Here is a 16,857-nt window from a genome sequence, read left to right as displayed (position 1 = left end):
GTTAGTGTGTAACATAAAGTAAAGATAAGATAAGGAAATTAAACAAAATTAAACTAAAATGCTGGTGAATGTGTTGGAAAGTGGTTTTCTTTGTTTAGCTAGGCTAGCAGTTCCCTTCTGCCTCCAGTCCTTGTGCTAAGCTAAGCTAAACATGTTCTGGTATTATTACCACAAACAGTCACGATAAAACTGGATATACTGTATAACATCAGCTAACTGCAAACAATTAGCATTTTCAACATTATGCCAGCTGTACAACAAAAATAATGTAACTATGGAAGTGGTTTGTGGCTACACTGACTAGCAGTTTGCTCCTGCTCCAGTCTTTGTGCTAAGCTAGGCTAAAGATAAAGATGTGTACTTGGGCCAAGAGGAATATTGCTGAAAATGAGGATACTGATGGTTTGCTTTTACTGATATTTGGTCTAAAAAAGTGTGGGAATCAGCTTTAAAACAACTCATCTTGTGTAGTTTACATGTTGTAAAACGTGAACTCATCATCAGGTGGTGAGATCTCTCTGAAGGATTTTCTGATATTAGATATTTTATATGTCCTGGTTTATGTCTCAGGATGTCACGCCTGCTGTCCGACTGTATATAAAAGCACACGCCGACAGGTTTCACAGCTCATAATTCACAACTTTATTGCACACAGTTTGTTATAAAAACCTCCGACTCTCAGCCCAGAACATCACACAAACGTTTCACTGATAAATTACAGCAATAAATTAGCTTTTAAAGCTGCAGAGATGCAGCGTTTCTGTTTTATCACCACATCAAAGTGAAGAGCACACAGAGGAACAATGTGGAAAACAGCGAAAATATAAAAACAAGGTTAAAGGCAAACACATTATATTAACAATACATTTCATCTGTATACTGCGGAAGTTCATTAGTGCCATAAAAAAGAAATACAGCACAAAGGCAGAAAACAAAGTCTTTTTTACTCAAACATTTCTGATTTATAGCTCATACTTTTATCTTATGGTGAGTATTTGTTTGACTTGTTCACAATTTTAAGTTAGAAAGTCATAATTATGATACAGCATATATAAAATATAATTTTAAAGTCACAGTTTTAAAAGTCAGTTGAAAACAGTATGGAGTTTAGAAAACTGTGAGATAAACTGTGAGACAGGAAGTCACAGATCTATGTCATCATTTCACCTAAATCTCTTTATTTAAGGTACTTTTAACAATGCCAATGTTTTTATCAGGTTCTGTTTTCTTTTTCTGGCAGAGATCTGCTTCCATACTTTAAACTCAGAGGAAGTCAGCAGGAATACTGACTCGTCACATTAAGAGTCCACAGTAGCTCAGCTCTGACTTTCCATGACTCAGCAGGTTTTTTTGTAGTGTTACACAGTGAAATGTCTTTATATTGTTGAATTCTTCCAGAGGACGACTGAGTCGCTGCTGCAGTGAACAGAGCTCAGCTGGGTCACACATCACTCCATCAGCCATGTTTTTAGCTGCGAGAAATGTCTTAATGTGACAGCAGTCCTGCTAGTTTGAGTTGAACCAGGTGAAACCAGGTGACGTTCCTCACAGGTACCTGCTTCCACAATGCTACTCTTTCATCTCCTGCAGAACAAACAAAAGACAAGAAACAAACTGTCCTCTTCTGAGCTTTTTCAATGTTGTTTACAGTGAGAGAGAGAAAAGTCCTCTGACGTCTTCTGTGTTTAACACAGAATGTAAAGCTGCCGTCTCAGCTCATCTCTGTACCTCTGTTTTTCTTCTCTTCCTCTCTGAAAGTTAAATGTTCAGATTGATTCCACACTGAGGCTACCGCCTGCAGCTGCTTAGCTTAGCTTAGCATAAAGACTGGAGACAGGGGGAAACAGCTAGCCTCTGTCCGTGGGTGTGACTGTCATGGCAGCAGTGAAAAAACGAATCGTCTTTATTGCTTAAAATCATCGTCCACTTGATCTTTACAGAATTTGTTTTGTAAAAACTGTCATATTGTTTGTAAACTTCACAATATAGTCATTGAGTTCATTAAGAGTTCTGCACGTCTTCTCATGTGTTCATGATACAAATCTGATGTGTGCAGTGTTTTAATTTCCAGTGACCAGACAACAGTCTCCAGGTGTCTTCAGGTGTCTCCACTGTCTCCAGGTGTCTCCATGTGTCTTCACTGTCTCCAGGTGTCTCCACTGTCTCCAGGTGTTTCCAAGTGTCTCCAAGTGTCTCCACTATCTCCACATGTCTCCAGGTGTCTCCAGGTGTTTCCAGGTGTCTCCACTTTTCCCAGGTGTCTCCAGGTGTTTCCAGGTGTCTCCAGTGTTGTGGAGGTCTACTGCATGTTTAGCAGAACATTCAGTGTCTCAGGGAGCTGTGTGATGTCTGACAAATGTCCTCAGGTAATGACACTGTTGATGTCAGCCACAACAATTTTGAAAATGTGGAGACAGACAGAAGAGAGCTGATCAAACCTGAGCAGCTACTGCTGCTAGCATAACACACCTGAACCAATCACATCCAGTCACATGATCAATCTGTGGATACAAATGTTAGTAAAAGTGATGATGTCATGGCTCATTTGCATATTGACAGCAGGTGCACACTGGAAAAATCAGACCACATCCTGTTGAACTGACCCATTTCAGACCTGAACATGAGTCAGGTGAAGCTGTCAGAGTCAGACTCTGACCTCTGACCTCTGACCTCGGTGTGGGATGAGAGAGCATGTCCTTCCCTCTCTCTTTCTCTCTCTCTCTCTGTTTGTTCCTGTGCTCGGATGTCCACTTAGTCTATATGACCTCGGCATTCAGTTTCTTCTTCTCTGGTTCTGCTACGTTCAAAAAGTGGATCTGACACTCCTGCTCCTCTGGCCGCCCTCGCCGACTGCTTTTCTGTCCTCGCTCCTGTGATGATGATGATGTTGATGATGATGTTGTCTGCCAGCAGAGGGTGTGGCCACAGTTCCTGCAGTGACCCCGCAGCACGAAGGCGGTGGTCAGCACCACCACACACAGCGTCATCCCAGCCAGCACCAGCAGGATGATGAGCTGGACCTCCGACAGGCCGGCGGCACTGCGCTCGCTCACCGTCACCTTGAACAGCCTGTCACCATGATGACTGCCATTGCTGCCGCTGGTGGTGCTGCTCCTCTGGTTCTTCCCCCCAGTGGTCAGGTGAGGTCTGAGCCTGCCTCCTCCTCCCTCCCAGCCCAGCGTGGTCCATCCGGGCTCATGGTCGTCATGGCTCCTCAGCGTGTTCTCGCAGGTGGATCCAGTGTAGCCAGGCCGGCAGACACAGTGGAAGCCACCGGCACGGTCGAGGCAGCGGCCGGCATTGAGGCAGGGCTGGCTGACGCAGTCGTCCAGGTTCACGGTGCAGAAGCGCCCAGTAAAGCCGGCGGGGCAGAGGCACGAGAAGCGGTTGACGCCATCCAGGCAGGTGGCGCCGTTGGCACAAGGCCTCATCAGGCAGTCGTCCATGTTGGTCTCACAGCGCGGCCCTGTGAAGCCGGCCAGGCAGCGACACGTCAACTCTGCTGCGAAGCCATCAGCATCCTCACATAGGCCGCCATTTTTACACGGAGACCTGGAGAAGAAACACCAGAAAATACATTTTAATGGAAAGATGCACTTTGTTTCTGTCTGAATCTGAAGTTTGTTTTAGTTATTTCCAAGTTTACACCAAGCCTAAATCTTAAATATCTTAAATCCAAAATATTCATCCTCAGCTGTAACGGCAGGATGTGGGAAACTTCCTCCATGATGAGGAGAAGGTGAGAACACCTGTACAGACCTCCTCTGCTGACACGGTCCAGTCTTCAGCTGACAGTTTCTGCCATGGAAGTCTCCAGGACACAGACAGGTGTATTCACCGCTGTCCTCCATCACACAGGTAGCCCCGTTCTGACACGGCTGCTGCTCCGAGCACACGAACAGGTCTGAAACATCATCATCCTCATCATCATCATCCTCACCATCATCACCATCATCATCAGCATCATCATCATCAGCATCATCAGCATCAGCATCATCAGCATCATCATGACCAGACGCCTGGAGGTCTGACAGTCTGAGTGAGTCAAAGTCAAAGCCAGCGGATGTCTCAGTACACGAACTGTTCTGAAGTGTTGATGATGACGATGAAGTACCATTCTGAGGTACTTGTACTTTACTTAAGTATATCAAATTTATGCTATTTTATCCTTGATTTTACACACTAAATATACGATGATGATGATCATTTAATATGATGCACTGTTACAGATTAAAGGTTTCAGGTGTTTTCAGTGATGTTGATGATTCGACCAATCAGACGAAGGTCTGCTGATTAACAGGTGAGCAGCTCAGGTATGTAAATGAAGATTTTTATCTTGTGAACGACCTTGAAGCTCCATAATTTAACGTTCTGATTCCATTCAACATTTTTCATACTTCTGACACTGAAAGTAGATTTTTCTGGTCATACATTTGTACTCTTTGTATCTCGAGTACTTAAGTATTTTCATGTCGTAGCACTTTGTAAAGAATCCAAGTACTTCCTCCACCACTGACCTTTATCACAGAAGCGCCCCCCCCAGCCCGCCTCACAGCTGCACTGCCATGGCTGCTGACAGGAGCCGTGCAGGCAGCCGGGCATCGGCACGCAGCGCTCGCAGCGCTCGCCGTCCCAACCGGGGTCACACCTGGAAGCAAACACAGAGTCATGTGACCAGGTGATAGGACACCTGATCTGAAAGCAGGTGAACTGCGACCCACCCTGCCTTCCGCCACAGCAAGCAGAAGTTATTGATCACTGATTATTGATAGATGTCTCACCTGCAGACTCCAAACTCGTCGCAGCGGCTGTTGGTGATGTTACAGATGCAGTCACTTCCTGCAGAGAAGAAGAAGAAGAAGAAGAAGAAGAAGAAGAAAAGCTTGTAAGTGAACCTGGAGTTAAGATCATTTCATCACGGTGAAGAAAGAAGTCTGAGGCTCATCATTGGTTGTGTTTTTTAAATGAGACCTGTCTCTTCAGTGATTTGCTGTCATATTTCCGTGGGTGTGGCCTGTGACCCAGACTACAATAACTGCCAGTAGGTGGCGCCACAGCAACATGGAGGATGTGGAGGTTTCTTAATATTTAAGTGACTCCATAACTTCATAAAGTTCTGATGTAGCAGGAAAACCTCAGAACTGATCCAGAGTCAGATTAAACCTGTGAAGGCTGCTGGGATTCCAACCAGCAACCCTCCCAGAGTCTGTGTGTGTGTGTGTGTGTGTGTGTGTGTGTGTGTGTGTGTGTGTGTGTGTGTGTGTGTGTGTGTGTGTCAGCTGTCTGCATGTTTTCAAGTGTTTCAGGTCTCTGGTGAGAAATTAGCAGCAGACAGTTTGACCTCTGACCTCTGACGGCGGCTGAGCCACGTGTTGGCTGTTTCAGCCCGTCTGTCAGAGAGACAGCTGGACAAACAGCGACGGCCTGCTGCTGCCAATAAAACAAACACAATAAACACAATGAAACACCTAATGTTAGCATGCTGATGTTAGCATTTCGGTCAGAGCAGCACTGTGTCTCAGCACAGCCTCACAGAGCCGTTAGCATGGCTGCAGACTCTCACTCTGCTTCTGACCTTGAACTTATCGTGGGTTGTGGGAAAACAGTGTTAGCATCACCTGTCTGTCAAACAAACAGGCACCCTGATCAGTTCTTTGATGTGATCAATTCTGGGGGAAAATCGTGAAGATGCTGGACTTTCAGAAGCTCCAGGTTCCCTCCGTCAAACAATGACAGACGGCAGAGAAAACATCGCCTCTGTGGCTTCTTGTCTGCAGGCGTTTATTAGATTTTTATTTGACCAGTTTCAGTGGTATTTCCTCTCCGGAGGATCAAACTGATCTCCAGCATCACCCACAAGTTATTAGCAGTATTTCCGTGTATAGACCAACAGCCGTGACCTCTGACCTCTTCACTCTGAACGCAGGTGGATTGAAGCTGGCAGTGGATCAAGTGTCGGCTGGAATTTAGGAGGATTGTTTTCAAAGGGAGTCCTCGCAGAGAGACAACAAGCTCGTCCTCTGGGCTCCGGCAGCCCCAGGACGGAGCTCCGTGGTGGGGCCCGGGTACTCCACCCGAGTCACTGATGACCCCAACAGCTGTGAGGTGCTAAGTGTTATCTGAGAAGAGGCACACAACAGCGAGCGGAGGGTTAATCTGACAGCTGGGGGAGTTCGGATTAACGGAGAACAATAAGATGCCGAGCGCCTCTGAGCGCGCTCAGTGAGGATCCACGTCCGTCCCGCCGTGCCCAGTCAATGACGAGCCACTGCTTCCTGTTTATGAAGTCACTATGGATACGCTGCTCAGAGACGCTCAAAGTGAACCGTTCTCTGTGTGTCATCTTTGGCAGAGCTGGTGTGAAGTACAGTAAGGGTCCCGGGGGCCACTCAGGGGCCATCCGAGGGCCACTGGTGGCTCCTGCAGTCAGCAGGTAAAACGGGTAAAACTCCACCTGTAAATTCATTCACCTGCATTTCTGCTCAGGAAACTTCCTTTAATGGTTTCTGCTGTTTTTCATTTGCATTTGAAAGTTTTTCTGTTTTCTTCTATTAAAGCTTTTAACACACCACGAAAACGCCGACGAAATATCTTTCAATATGAAACGTGACAGACAGACAGACAGACAGACAGACAGGCAGGCAGGCAGGCAGACAGACATTGTGAGGTACTTGTACTTTCCCTGAGTATTATCTTATGTGGGTTTTTGTGTGTGTGTTTCTGCATGTGTGTGTGTGCGCGTGTGTGTGTGTGTGTGTGTGTGTGTGTGTGTGTGTGTGTGTGTGTTTCTGTATACCATGTATTTTTCACCTTGTGGGGACTCGTCTTCTTTATGGGGACACAATGCAGGTCCCCATAAAGAAGACTGAGGTGAAGGGTAAGTCTGCAGGAAATGAATGTAAGTCCCCAAAGTAATGTACCCAGAAATTATGTATACATGACTGTGTGTGTGTGTGTGTGTGATTCTGTGTGTGTGATTCTGTGTGTGTGTGTGTGTGTGTGTGTGTGTGTGTGTGTGTGTGTGTGTTCTTGTATTTCTCAGGGTAATTTTAGCTCGTGCTGCAGCTTTAAACATGCTGAATGCTTCACTGATTGAAGTCACCCCCTGGCTGCTCTGCTGCTCTCTGATTGGCTGGTTCAGGGGCAGCATCTGTTCCTCTCATTAGCCGTCCAATCACAGCTACTTAAGGAAGTGAGCCCGTGATTGTGACAAAGGTTGATTACAGAGAGAAACAGGAGGTAGCGTGATGGAACGCGATCCGGCTGCCGAGTGTGTCGCAGTGTGAACTACAACCGCACCACCACTACATCACCAGCACCTATATACAGTTAACATAGAGCTAACATATAACCTCACATGTAACTAATATATATGGATTCAGTGTTTCACAATTCATCGCATTCTGTTTATATTTGCATTTGTCACAGCGTCCCAACCTTTTTCAAATGAATAGTCACCGAATCCTTTTATCGGACCATCATTTAATAACTTTTGAATTCCTATTACCTGACTGCCTGCCATTGGGGAAAATTTTCTACATTAGCCGCATATCTGATCGTGCTGTAGCTTAAATTAAAATAGTGATTGCATCAGTATTTAGTTCAATGCCACGTTGCAACAACAACGGACTGCTGTTCTAACTTCAGTCCCTCAGTAACTGATCATCTGGTTGATTGTACTGCAGGTTCACAGCATATGACGCTCCACTCTACTGACCCTCTAAAGCAGAAGATAATAAAACAGGAGGTTAGCTCCAGGGTATATGCCCAAACCCGCAAATTATAGCAAACATGATGAAAACTTGAAAGGAAATGATGTTAAACCAGTATGAAAGAATCTCGTTCAGCCTGACAAGACAGTCTTAAAGCACAGGTAGACCCTCTGCAGTGCCAGAGCAGCCTATTAGCCATCGTTAATAAAGGAAAATACGAACAAATCCCAGGTTTCTCTTCAGCACTGTAGCCAGGCTGACAGAGAGCCATAATTGCATTGAACCAGGTAGTCCTTTAGCCCTCAGCAGGAATGACTTCATGAGTTTCAGTCGTGTGATTTTCTGCATAACAAAAGTTTATTTGAGGATTTCCATTCAGGATTTAGAGAGCATCACAGCACAGAGACAGCACTGGTTAAAGACTCGTCTCTGTACTGGTCCTGTCATATCTTAGTGCTGCATTCAACACCATTGACCATCACATCCTATTACAGAGACCGGAACCTTCATTAGCATTAAAGGAGCTGCACTAAACTGGTTTAAGTCCTATTTATCAGACTGATTTCAGTTTGTTCATGTTCATGATGATTCCTCTGTGCACAATGAAGTTCCACAAGGTCCTGTGCTCGGACCGATTCTGTTCACCCTGTTTATACTTCCTTTAGCACACTCCACCAGTGAAATACTGCTTTATATCAGCGACAACTACACCCTGAAGAAGCGGTTTGCTATTTTACTTCATAAGCTGATGAAACATTTTTCATGGTGATTACAACAAACGGAAAATGAAAATATCATGTTGCTCATCGTTGAAGCTCTGTGATGTTTCCACATTTCAACATTCAGACAGATCTGATGTCTCAGCTCAAACAAACAGAGTGTGGAGACGTCTGTCTTCACCTTCCTTGCTCTCCTCACCCCTGCTCACCTTCCTCAGCCTCCTCACCCCTGCTCACCTTCCTCAACCTTCTCATCCCTGCTCAACCTACTTCAAAGCTTTCATTTTAAAATGACTAAAAATAAAGTGATGTTTAATCATTTTATTCCACCAACCTCTGACAGAGTTGAAGAGTTGTTTAGAGATGATTAGTCCATAAAGCCGTGCTGTTCTTCTCATTTAAAACAGATATAATTTACATCTTTTTTCCTTTCTCTTGCTGTGTTTATTGTGACTGTTATGCACCAAAATATCCAAGCAAAGTCCTCGTCTGTGAAAACCTACTTGGCAACAAAGCTGATTCTGAACAAACAGAATTTAAAGCCGCTCTAACGTCACAGACCTCTGAATATTTAAAGCCGACTGAGCCCTTAAAGCAGCAGTTTGTAGAATGAGGTTTGGTTCCTGTGGAGAGTGAACGTGTACCCATGTGACCTTACCTTGACCTCTGCAGGGCGGGACAATGTGGACGACGAGGACGCAGCAGCTCAGCAGCAGTAGGACGGCTGCGGCTCTGACCGCAGACATGTTGGCCGTGAGGACGACGACCTGGAAGAGAGAGAGAGACGAGTTGGTCTCTGACCTGGAGTCAGTTTGTCAGCAGTAGATAAACACATGACGGCTCCTGAAAGGTGAGACAGCGGCTCAGTGTCGTCTTCAGCTCAGCGTCTCGAGCTGTCATCGTCCTGATCAAAGGTCTGAACCAGGTGTCAGAGACATAAATCAAAGCTGCTCCAGGATCCACTGTTAACACGGAGGCTGTGTTCACACTGCACGCTTCCATCAGACACTTCCTGCTTTTCACGTCACAGAGGTCCACGGACATCTTCTTCAAAAGCTGCTGATCGTTGTATGAAAGCTAACTCATTCATCTCTGTTTGAAATCTCTGCTCGACATATGTTTAACAAACAAATCTCCTCTGTTCTGCTTCCCTCTCATAACGTCGTTGTCAGAGAAGAAGCTGTAAAAATCTTAAGTTCACCACCTGCTGAGCAGCAAACGGCAGACAGACACAGTCAGAGACGAGCTGGTGAACACAGTGGAGCAATCAGCAGCTAAAGAGACCGATTTTTCCCTCAGGAGGTGGACGAGACCAAAAACTGATCCTGTTTACACTTTTTGATCTGAAATCTGTTCTGAACACTCACACTCAGGAGATGTTGTTGTCCTCTGTGATTCAGCAGGATAAATCAACTGTCTGTCCATCACGAGACATGAAATCTGATCCAGGAAGTTGAGTCTGAAGGTTTCTCACCGAGACACTGAGCAGGCTGATCTGAGACCAGTCTGTCTCTGGGCCTATCTGTCCTCTTCAGATCTATTCAGATTCAACCTCTGCAAAGTTACAGAGACAAACGTGATCAGCTGCAGATGATCGACAGCAAATCGTGCTGTAGACGAGCGTGGAGGTTTGTTCATTTTCAGTGGGACGCTCCAGATGACGGAGCTGAGGCTGAACTGGATGTAACTGAGGCTGAGATTCAGCTGCCGGCTCCTGGTGACCTGCACAAGTCCTGAAACAGGCAGCTCAGTCTGTAAACGTGTGGAGAAGATCATCATTGATCATCATCATCCTGTGATCCTCTGAGATCACAGAGACAAACAATCAAAAGGCCGTCAGCAGTTAGCAGTGCAAACATGATGTACAGACAGTAATCACTGTGATACTAAGTGAAACTCTGAAGAGGATGACTGAGGAAAGCACCTGATACAAAAGTGTGTGTGCCGAGCCGAGCAGTGGAAATGAGGCTGAAAGGTTCAGCAGGTAAAACTATCAAAGCATCCTGACAGTAGTACATGAGACAGGTGAGTCAGGTTCCTGTGGGTCCTCCTAGAATCCATTGCCTGAACAAAAACAACCAGTCAGAGCCAGTTGATCGTGAAGTATCCAGGTCATCCAATACTGCTGCTTTTGGTCCCAAAGGATCTTTCTCTAGAATCATCTACTGCACCTTGAAGTCCAGCACTCATCTCTCTTTCAGCTCTGTTTTTGGTCTCCTCCACCTCCTGAGGGGAATTTCTGGCTCTTTAGCTGCTCTTCATGCTGCACTTTGTTTACCAGCTCATCTCTAACTGTGTCTGTTTGCTGCTCAGCAGGTGCTGAACTGAGGCTTTTTACAGCTTCTTCTCTGAAAATGGCGTTATGAGAGAGAGGCAGAACAGTGAAGTTGTGTCTGACAGATAAACAATGAACTGAAAGTCTCTATTAAGCTCCGCAAAGACCAGAGGAGCAGCAGGTTCAGCTGATGATCCTCTGGATGTTCATCGCTGCCACAGACAGTGTCACTTCTATATTGTTAGTATGAAAATCTAGACTGAAGCTGCTGTACGGTGACTGCACGATGGCGGTCTGTGGGTCAGAAACAGGAAATGAACAGCAGTCTGTGATGTTACAGTCTGATGTTTTGTTGACCCTGAACTTTCACTGTAAAGCTGGACTTTGGACTGTTAGAGGAAAACCATACAGACACAACAACAACAGAGAAACTCCACAGGGCAGGCAGCAGAGTCACGCAGCAGCTCAGCCGTCAACTCAGCTACTGCAAAACAGGCAGAGCTGGAGGGTGGAGTTTTTCTCTGATAGAGAAAGCTAGCAGTTTCCCCCTGCTTCCAGTCTTTGTGCTAAGCTAAGCTAAACACGTCCTGGACCTTTCGCTGTACAGGAGAGCCAGGATTTCACAACTCTTCAGGCTGCACCTTTAAATGTAACCCTGACAGGCTCAGCACCTGGACAAGACTTTCAATCATGTGATGTGTCATGCTTCCAGCTTCCTGTTCCTACCTGCTGCTTCCTGTTTTCAATTCCTCCTCCTTCTTCTTCTGCTGTTTTGATATCTTCACATCTCCTTGTTTCTCCTGCCGGATCTCTTCATTTTGTGTGTTTTTCTCTCTGCGCTCGTCTCTTCTTCCTGCTCTGAGCTTCTGTCTGTTCAGCCTGTTGCTGTAGCGACAGACCTTTAGGTCGTTCTGCCCACACACTCGACTGACAGGCGGCGGGAAATAACGAGCAGGATCATTTTTCCAGAGATTACAGCGACAAACACAACCTCCACAAAGACAGGAACTGACATGCCTGGATTACTCTGTGTGTGTGTGTGTGTGTGTGTGTGTGTGTGTGTGTGTGTGTGTGTGTGTGTGTGTGTGTGTGTGTGTGCGCGCTTTGGTATGTGAGTGAGGAACATACACAGTAGCACACACAGATCTTTTCTTTCAGTGTGTTTGCTTGAGAAAGGAAAGAATGAGGGGAGTGTGTGTGTTTGAGAATGGATAGCAACAGGTGGCCAATTTAATGCTTCAACATGTACACACACACACACACACACACACACACACACATAGACACGCACAGAGATTTCTTCCTGTGTGCATTCTTGAGTAAAGCAGCAGATATTTGCAGATTTAAATGCTCTTACAGTCTGTGCGTGAGAACAAACACCAAAAACAGTGGTGGAAAGTAACTAAGTACATTTACTCAAGCACTATAGGCCTACATAAGTACAGTTTACAGTATGAGTACATTCATTTTATGCAACTTTATACTTCTACTCCACTACATCTCAGAGGCACCTTTATGGCTTCAGAAAATTCTCCTCCTTCTTCAGCTAAATGAACTCTTTAAAAAGCCTCTTGGATCAACTGAAAATGCATCGTCACAAAGCTGAAAACAGCCTGTTTTTCTCACAGGACAGCCAGGCTGCAAATATATGATGGTCTTATAGAATATGATGCGTTGTTGTAGATTAAACCAGCCAAGTATATAAAGTATCTCAAATTCTGTTTTTGCTTTTAGCTTTAGCTCAGTGTGTCTGGTCTCTGATTCCTGTTTTAAATATTTGAATTTGTATTAACATTTGAATTTATTTGGATTGACCTGACTCTACATAGCTAGCCGGTTGTCAAAATTGGGACTGGTGTACATTTTGCAGCAGTTAAAGGCTGTCTGAACTGTGTGTAGCTAACAATTTGAAGCTAACAGTTTGAACTGTGTGTAGCTAACAGTTTGAAGCTAACAGTTTGAATTGTGTGTAGCTAACAGTTTGAAGCTTACAGTTTGAATTGTGTGTAGCGAACAGTTTTAAGCTAACTGTTTGAACTGTGTGTAGCTAACAGTTTAAAGCTAACTGTTTGAACTGTGTGTAGCTAACAGTTTAAAGCTAACTGTTTGAACTGCTTGTAGATAACTTAGCTAGCTGTCCATATTAGCTCTTTTGCACTGTTTGTGGTTAGCTGTCAGTGTTAGCTCTCTTTGTACTGTTTTTAGCCAGCTGTCGGTATTAGCCCTTTTTGTACTGTTTATACTTAGCTGTTGGTATTAGCCCTTTTTTGTGCTGTAAATAGCCAGCTGTTGGTATTAGCCTTTTTTGGACTGTTTATAGCTAGCTACATGCAATGTTCATACCTTGCTTGTTATACAATACTTTTTTTTAATGCGTTGTGATGGTAGTTGTCGTAAGCTGTTTGTTATGCTGTTTGAACTGTGTATAACTTTCGTCCACCAGCACAGGTGATACAGGAGCCTTTCCCATTCCCACATTCATATCTAATTACATTTGTACTGCAAGGAACAGTGCAGGTAAGTTCCTTGCCTGAAATTAACAGCAAACTGTTGTGAGAGGCAGGAAGGAAGAAGAAGAAAACCTTTTCAAGTGTCTTTGTGGTTTGTGTCTCGCAGCTCCAGCAGCTCTCAGCACTGACAGGTTGGACTTTAAAAACTCCAGGAGGAAATAATCCACTTAGAGGAACGCTGACACTGCCACGCAGGGGGGCCAACTGCTGCCATAGCAACAGGAGGAGGAGGAAGCTGGTTGCCCTGGACGCGAGCAGGATGCGGATTGAGAGTTGCAGCTGTGTGATGTTTCTGAGAGTTTCATCAGACCGAAACTGAAACGTCCTTCAACCTCAAACACTCACATCAGTGTTTCATGTGTTTTCATCAGGGAGCTCATCAAATTGTTACATTTCAACAGGGGTCAAAGGTCAAAAGCTCACCTCCTTACAGGCAGCTGATGTTCTCATCCACAAAGAGGTACAACCTAAACACTGCAGCTCCAGAGACAGGAAAGGCTCCTGTATCACCAGTGCTGGTGGTTGAACTAGTCGAAAGTACATTTACTCAAGTACTGTACTTAAGTATAGTTTTGAGGTACTTTACGTGAGTATTTGCATTTTAAACTACTTTAGACATTTATTCCACTACATATATCTGACCACTTTAGTTACTAGTTAAAAAGTGAAACTACCCAATCGTGTGTAAAAACAGAGCTTAAACCATTTCTAGCATTTGACGTGATGCCAAAGATGAAAACAAGATAGTTTGATCGATTAGGTCCAGACGTAAAACCTGACTGAAGAACACAGAAAACATCTGCTCATTCAGTAAAGACCAAAGGTTAACCTGAAGATGATGATGTGAAGCAGGGCAAACCTCTGAGTCTCTGAGTCTACACTGAGCTTTTATTTTGAAGGGCTGGTATTTATGGACTGATTTTTACAGACTGCTGAAGCTGAACGAGTGTGTTTGATCCCAGCCGAGCGAGAAACTGTCAGAATAAACCAGCAGCAGGTCTGAAGCGTCTCTGCAGGATTCAACAGAAATAAAAAGCATCAGAGAAGATCTGCTGGATTCAGCTGTCAGTGAGGCGTTCAAGTGTAAAACATGAGCGTCCCTCCTCCATTGATCGAACCGTTAACTGTGTCTATTCATGCACTGGTTCTCGTTGTTGTGAGAGACATGTCTTCACCTTTAGTCCAAAGTCTCTGGTGTCTACATTTCCCATGATGCCACACAGGCGGTTTCCCCTTCACAGACAGTGTAGAAGTGTATGCAGGTGTAGAAATCACCAATCACACACCTGTTTGAGTCTGCAGGTATGGCATAGACTGCTGACATCACAGCTCACGGTTTATGGTTGCAATGGTAACACAGGACAGTTTTTGGCTCATGGAGGCAGTTTACAGCACAGTGAGTGATCGTTATCACAGGTTCGGGTTGATGTCTCATGCCGATTAACAGAAACTTCACAGACTGTAGAGTAACTCAAAGCAGAAATACTGCAACATAAAGTACATAAAGTACAAGTAAAATCCTGCATTGAAACTGTCACTTAAATAAGTTCATCAGCAACATGAACTGAATGATATTATTAGACTGTTCATAGCAATGCATTTTACTGTTGAAGCTGGAGCTACTCTGAACCATTTTACAGACTGTTCACTTGTCTCAGTAAATGTACACACACACACTGACAATAAGAGGAGGGTCCCTTGCTCAGGTCAGTTTGGGATCTTCTGCTTTGACTGACGTCAATCAAACACTGAAGGTTTCTGAGTGTAAAGACTTCTAAGAGTAAAGTGAGCGTGAAGCCAACAGAAAGGATCTTTACCTTCATCTGACAGCGTCCTCCTTTGATGTCACAAGCCTCCTTAATATTCAGCTCAGCTCCAGTCAGTGTGTTTGCTCTCTGCTGCCCTTCAACACACACACATCAGCAAACACACACACACACACTCTGCTCCTCTGCAGGTTATTTTAGAGTTTGTGTTTGAAGCTGCAGACGGACGACAAGGAGACCCGTCCTCCGCCCGTCCTCCTCTTCATTTAACGCACTCCCTCTCTGCAGGGTCTGACCCCAGCACACACACACACACACACATACACACACTGGAGTGTGTGGAGGAGGAGCTGCTTGGTCTCCTGCTGTTCGTCAGATAACTGTGGTGTTAAATGAAATCAAACCTGCGACGCTAACGTATTTACACTGTGTGTTTTCAGTTGACGGCTGCATCTGCACACTCAGGTGTTAATGAGTGTTGATTGGACTCAGAAACACTGTCAGTGTCAGTTTTAACACTCTCACACTTCAAGTAAAAGTTGTGTGATGTTGTAAACAGCTGCAGTTGAGCATCTGAGAGGAGTCGAAGTCTGAGTCCAAACAAGCAAACAGTGGAAATTTTGTGTCCTTCATCCTGTTGTCTTACTCTTCTTCATCAGGAACTATTACAGAAGCAACTTACAGTGTGTATGTTCACCCATCTGGATAAAACAACTGCAACAATCATGCTGGTACAGCAACTTCCTCAAATATGCTGAAACAGTAAGAGATAGAAAGAGGTTTTTAATGGGCCCAGGTGCAGGCTTTGGCCTGCCAGTGGAGACCCTGTCCCATCATCATGGTGCCAAGACGGCAAACAGTCATGATCTTGTTGAACTGGATGAGCGTGGTGAGGGAGTACGCTGATTGGCCAAAGTGGAGTGCAGTGAACCGGACAGGGTTTACACTTAGACAAGGTCCAGGATGCAGAAAGGTGTGAGCCAATCACAGCACAGTCGAGGAGTAACGTTGAGCTGAACCAGACTCAAGACTCAAAGACAGAGACCAGTCTGAGCCAGGCACCCGGAGCAGACAGTTCATCAGTATGTTGTTTATTCATATTGTGGCTGTGATGAACTCTGCGGCCTCTAGGGGACGCTAGCAGCAGTTTACAGTCAGTCATTGATTGTTTCATTAGTTTTAATGTTATGACTTTAACTCAGTTATTACTGAAACTCTGCATATGAAACTCCTGCTGTCTGATTCTCACTGAAATATTCTGGCCTGCAGGAAGTTTCTCGGTCCTTGAGGACCCTCGTTCTTGCTCTCTGCCGTCTTTTTGCTGACGGCCTCACTCATCCTTTCCCAGAATGCTCTGCTGTTTGTTCAGGACTCCTTCCTCTATCTGATAATCCACACAGATCTGTTATGTCTGAACCCCGTCTGTGTGCATCAGCTCCCAGCATGCCGAGCGTGTTGGCATCGTCTGCTCGTATATCTGCATGCCTGTGTTTGTGAAAAGGCTTCTGTGAGCGAATCAGATCTGACTTCGGATCAGCAGACACTGCTCGAGCCGGCAGGCTGAGACTCGTCTTCACCTGGAACGAGGTGCAGTGTTTTAAATGTTTCAGGTGAGAGCGAAGAAGCAGTTCAAAGACAGTCGGCCTTGACAAACTGCATGCTGGGAAACAAGATTAACTCTCTGCGCACAAAGACTCAGATTTAGATGCAGTGAAAAATAGTCTTTTGTGTTTGCAAGTAAAAGCAGCTCAGCACTGCAGGTCCAGAGCTTTGCTGGCTTTGGACCAACGGATTGAAGACATCACAGTCCTACAACAAGATACTCTGTTGTTCTGTGTTTTGATGACTAACGTCCGACAAAATAGATGGACAACC

General features: G+C 45.0%; 1 protein-coding gene across 2 annotated transcripts; it reads right to left on the bottom strand.

Annotated features, from left to right (window-relative positions):
- Positions 1-621: 621 nt before the first annotated feature.
- dlk2 (delta-like 2 homolog (Drosophila)) lies at positions 622-15,152 on the bottom strand. 2 transcript variants are annotated; one of them, XM_076743568.1, is made up of 6 exons: positions 11,433-11,578; positions 9,090-9,198; positions 4,782-4,839; positions 4,518-4,648; positions 3,760-3,904; positions 622-3,552 (listed from the first exon to the last, which is right to left on the bottom strand). In XM_076743568.1, the coding sequence occupies exons 2-6, from the start codon at positions 9,175-9,177 to the stop codon at positions 2,757-2,759; spliced, it is 1,218 nt and encodes a 405-aa protein (XP_076599683.1). In that variant the 5' UTR covers positions 9,178-9,198; positions 11,433-11,578; the 3' UTR covers positions 622-2,756. The 2 variants fall into 2 exon arrangements, with proteins under 2 accessions (XP_076599683.1, XP_076599682.1); XM_076743567.1 differs by lacking the exon at positions 11,433-11,578 and adding an exon at positions 15,034-15,152 and having other exon boundaries at positions 629-3,552.
- Between the last annotated feature and the right edge of the window lie 1,705 nt (positions 15,153-16,857).

The sequence above is a fragment of the Chaetodon auriga genome, chromosome 11 (assembly GCF_051107435.1).
Source record: "Chaetodon auriga isolate fChaAug3 chromosome 11, fChaAug3.hap1, whole genome shotgun sequence".
Lineage (NCBI taxonomy): Eukaryota > Metazoa > Chordata > Actinopteri > Chaetodontiformes > Chaetodontidae > Chaetodon > Chaetodon auriga.
This window is presented reverse-complemented; position numbering and strand designations above follow the sequence as displayed.

Excerpts from the sequence above, each read along its gene's own strand:
- dlk2 (XM_076743567.1), bottom strand. Across the intron at positions 4,840-9,089 it reads CCCGCCCTGCAGAGGTCAAG|GAAGTGACTGCATCTGTAAC; the intron begins GTAAGGTCACAT and ends TCTTCTCTGCAG. Across the intron at positions 3,905-4,517 it reads GGGGCGCTTCTGTGATAAAG|ACCTGTTCGTGTGCTCGGAG; the intron begins GTCAGTGGTGGA and ends ATGATGTTTCAG.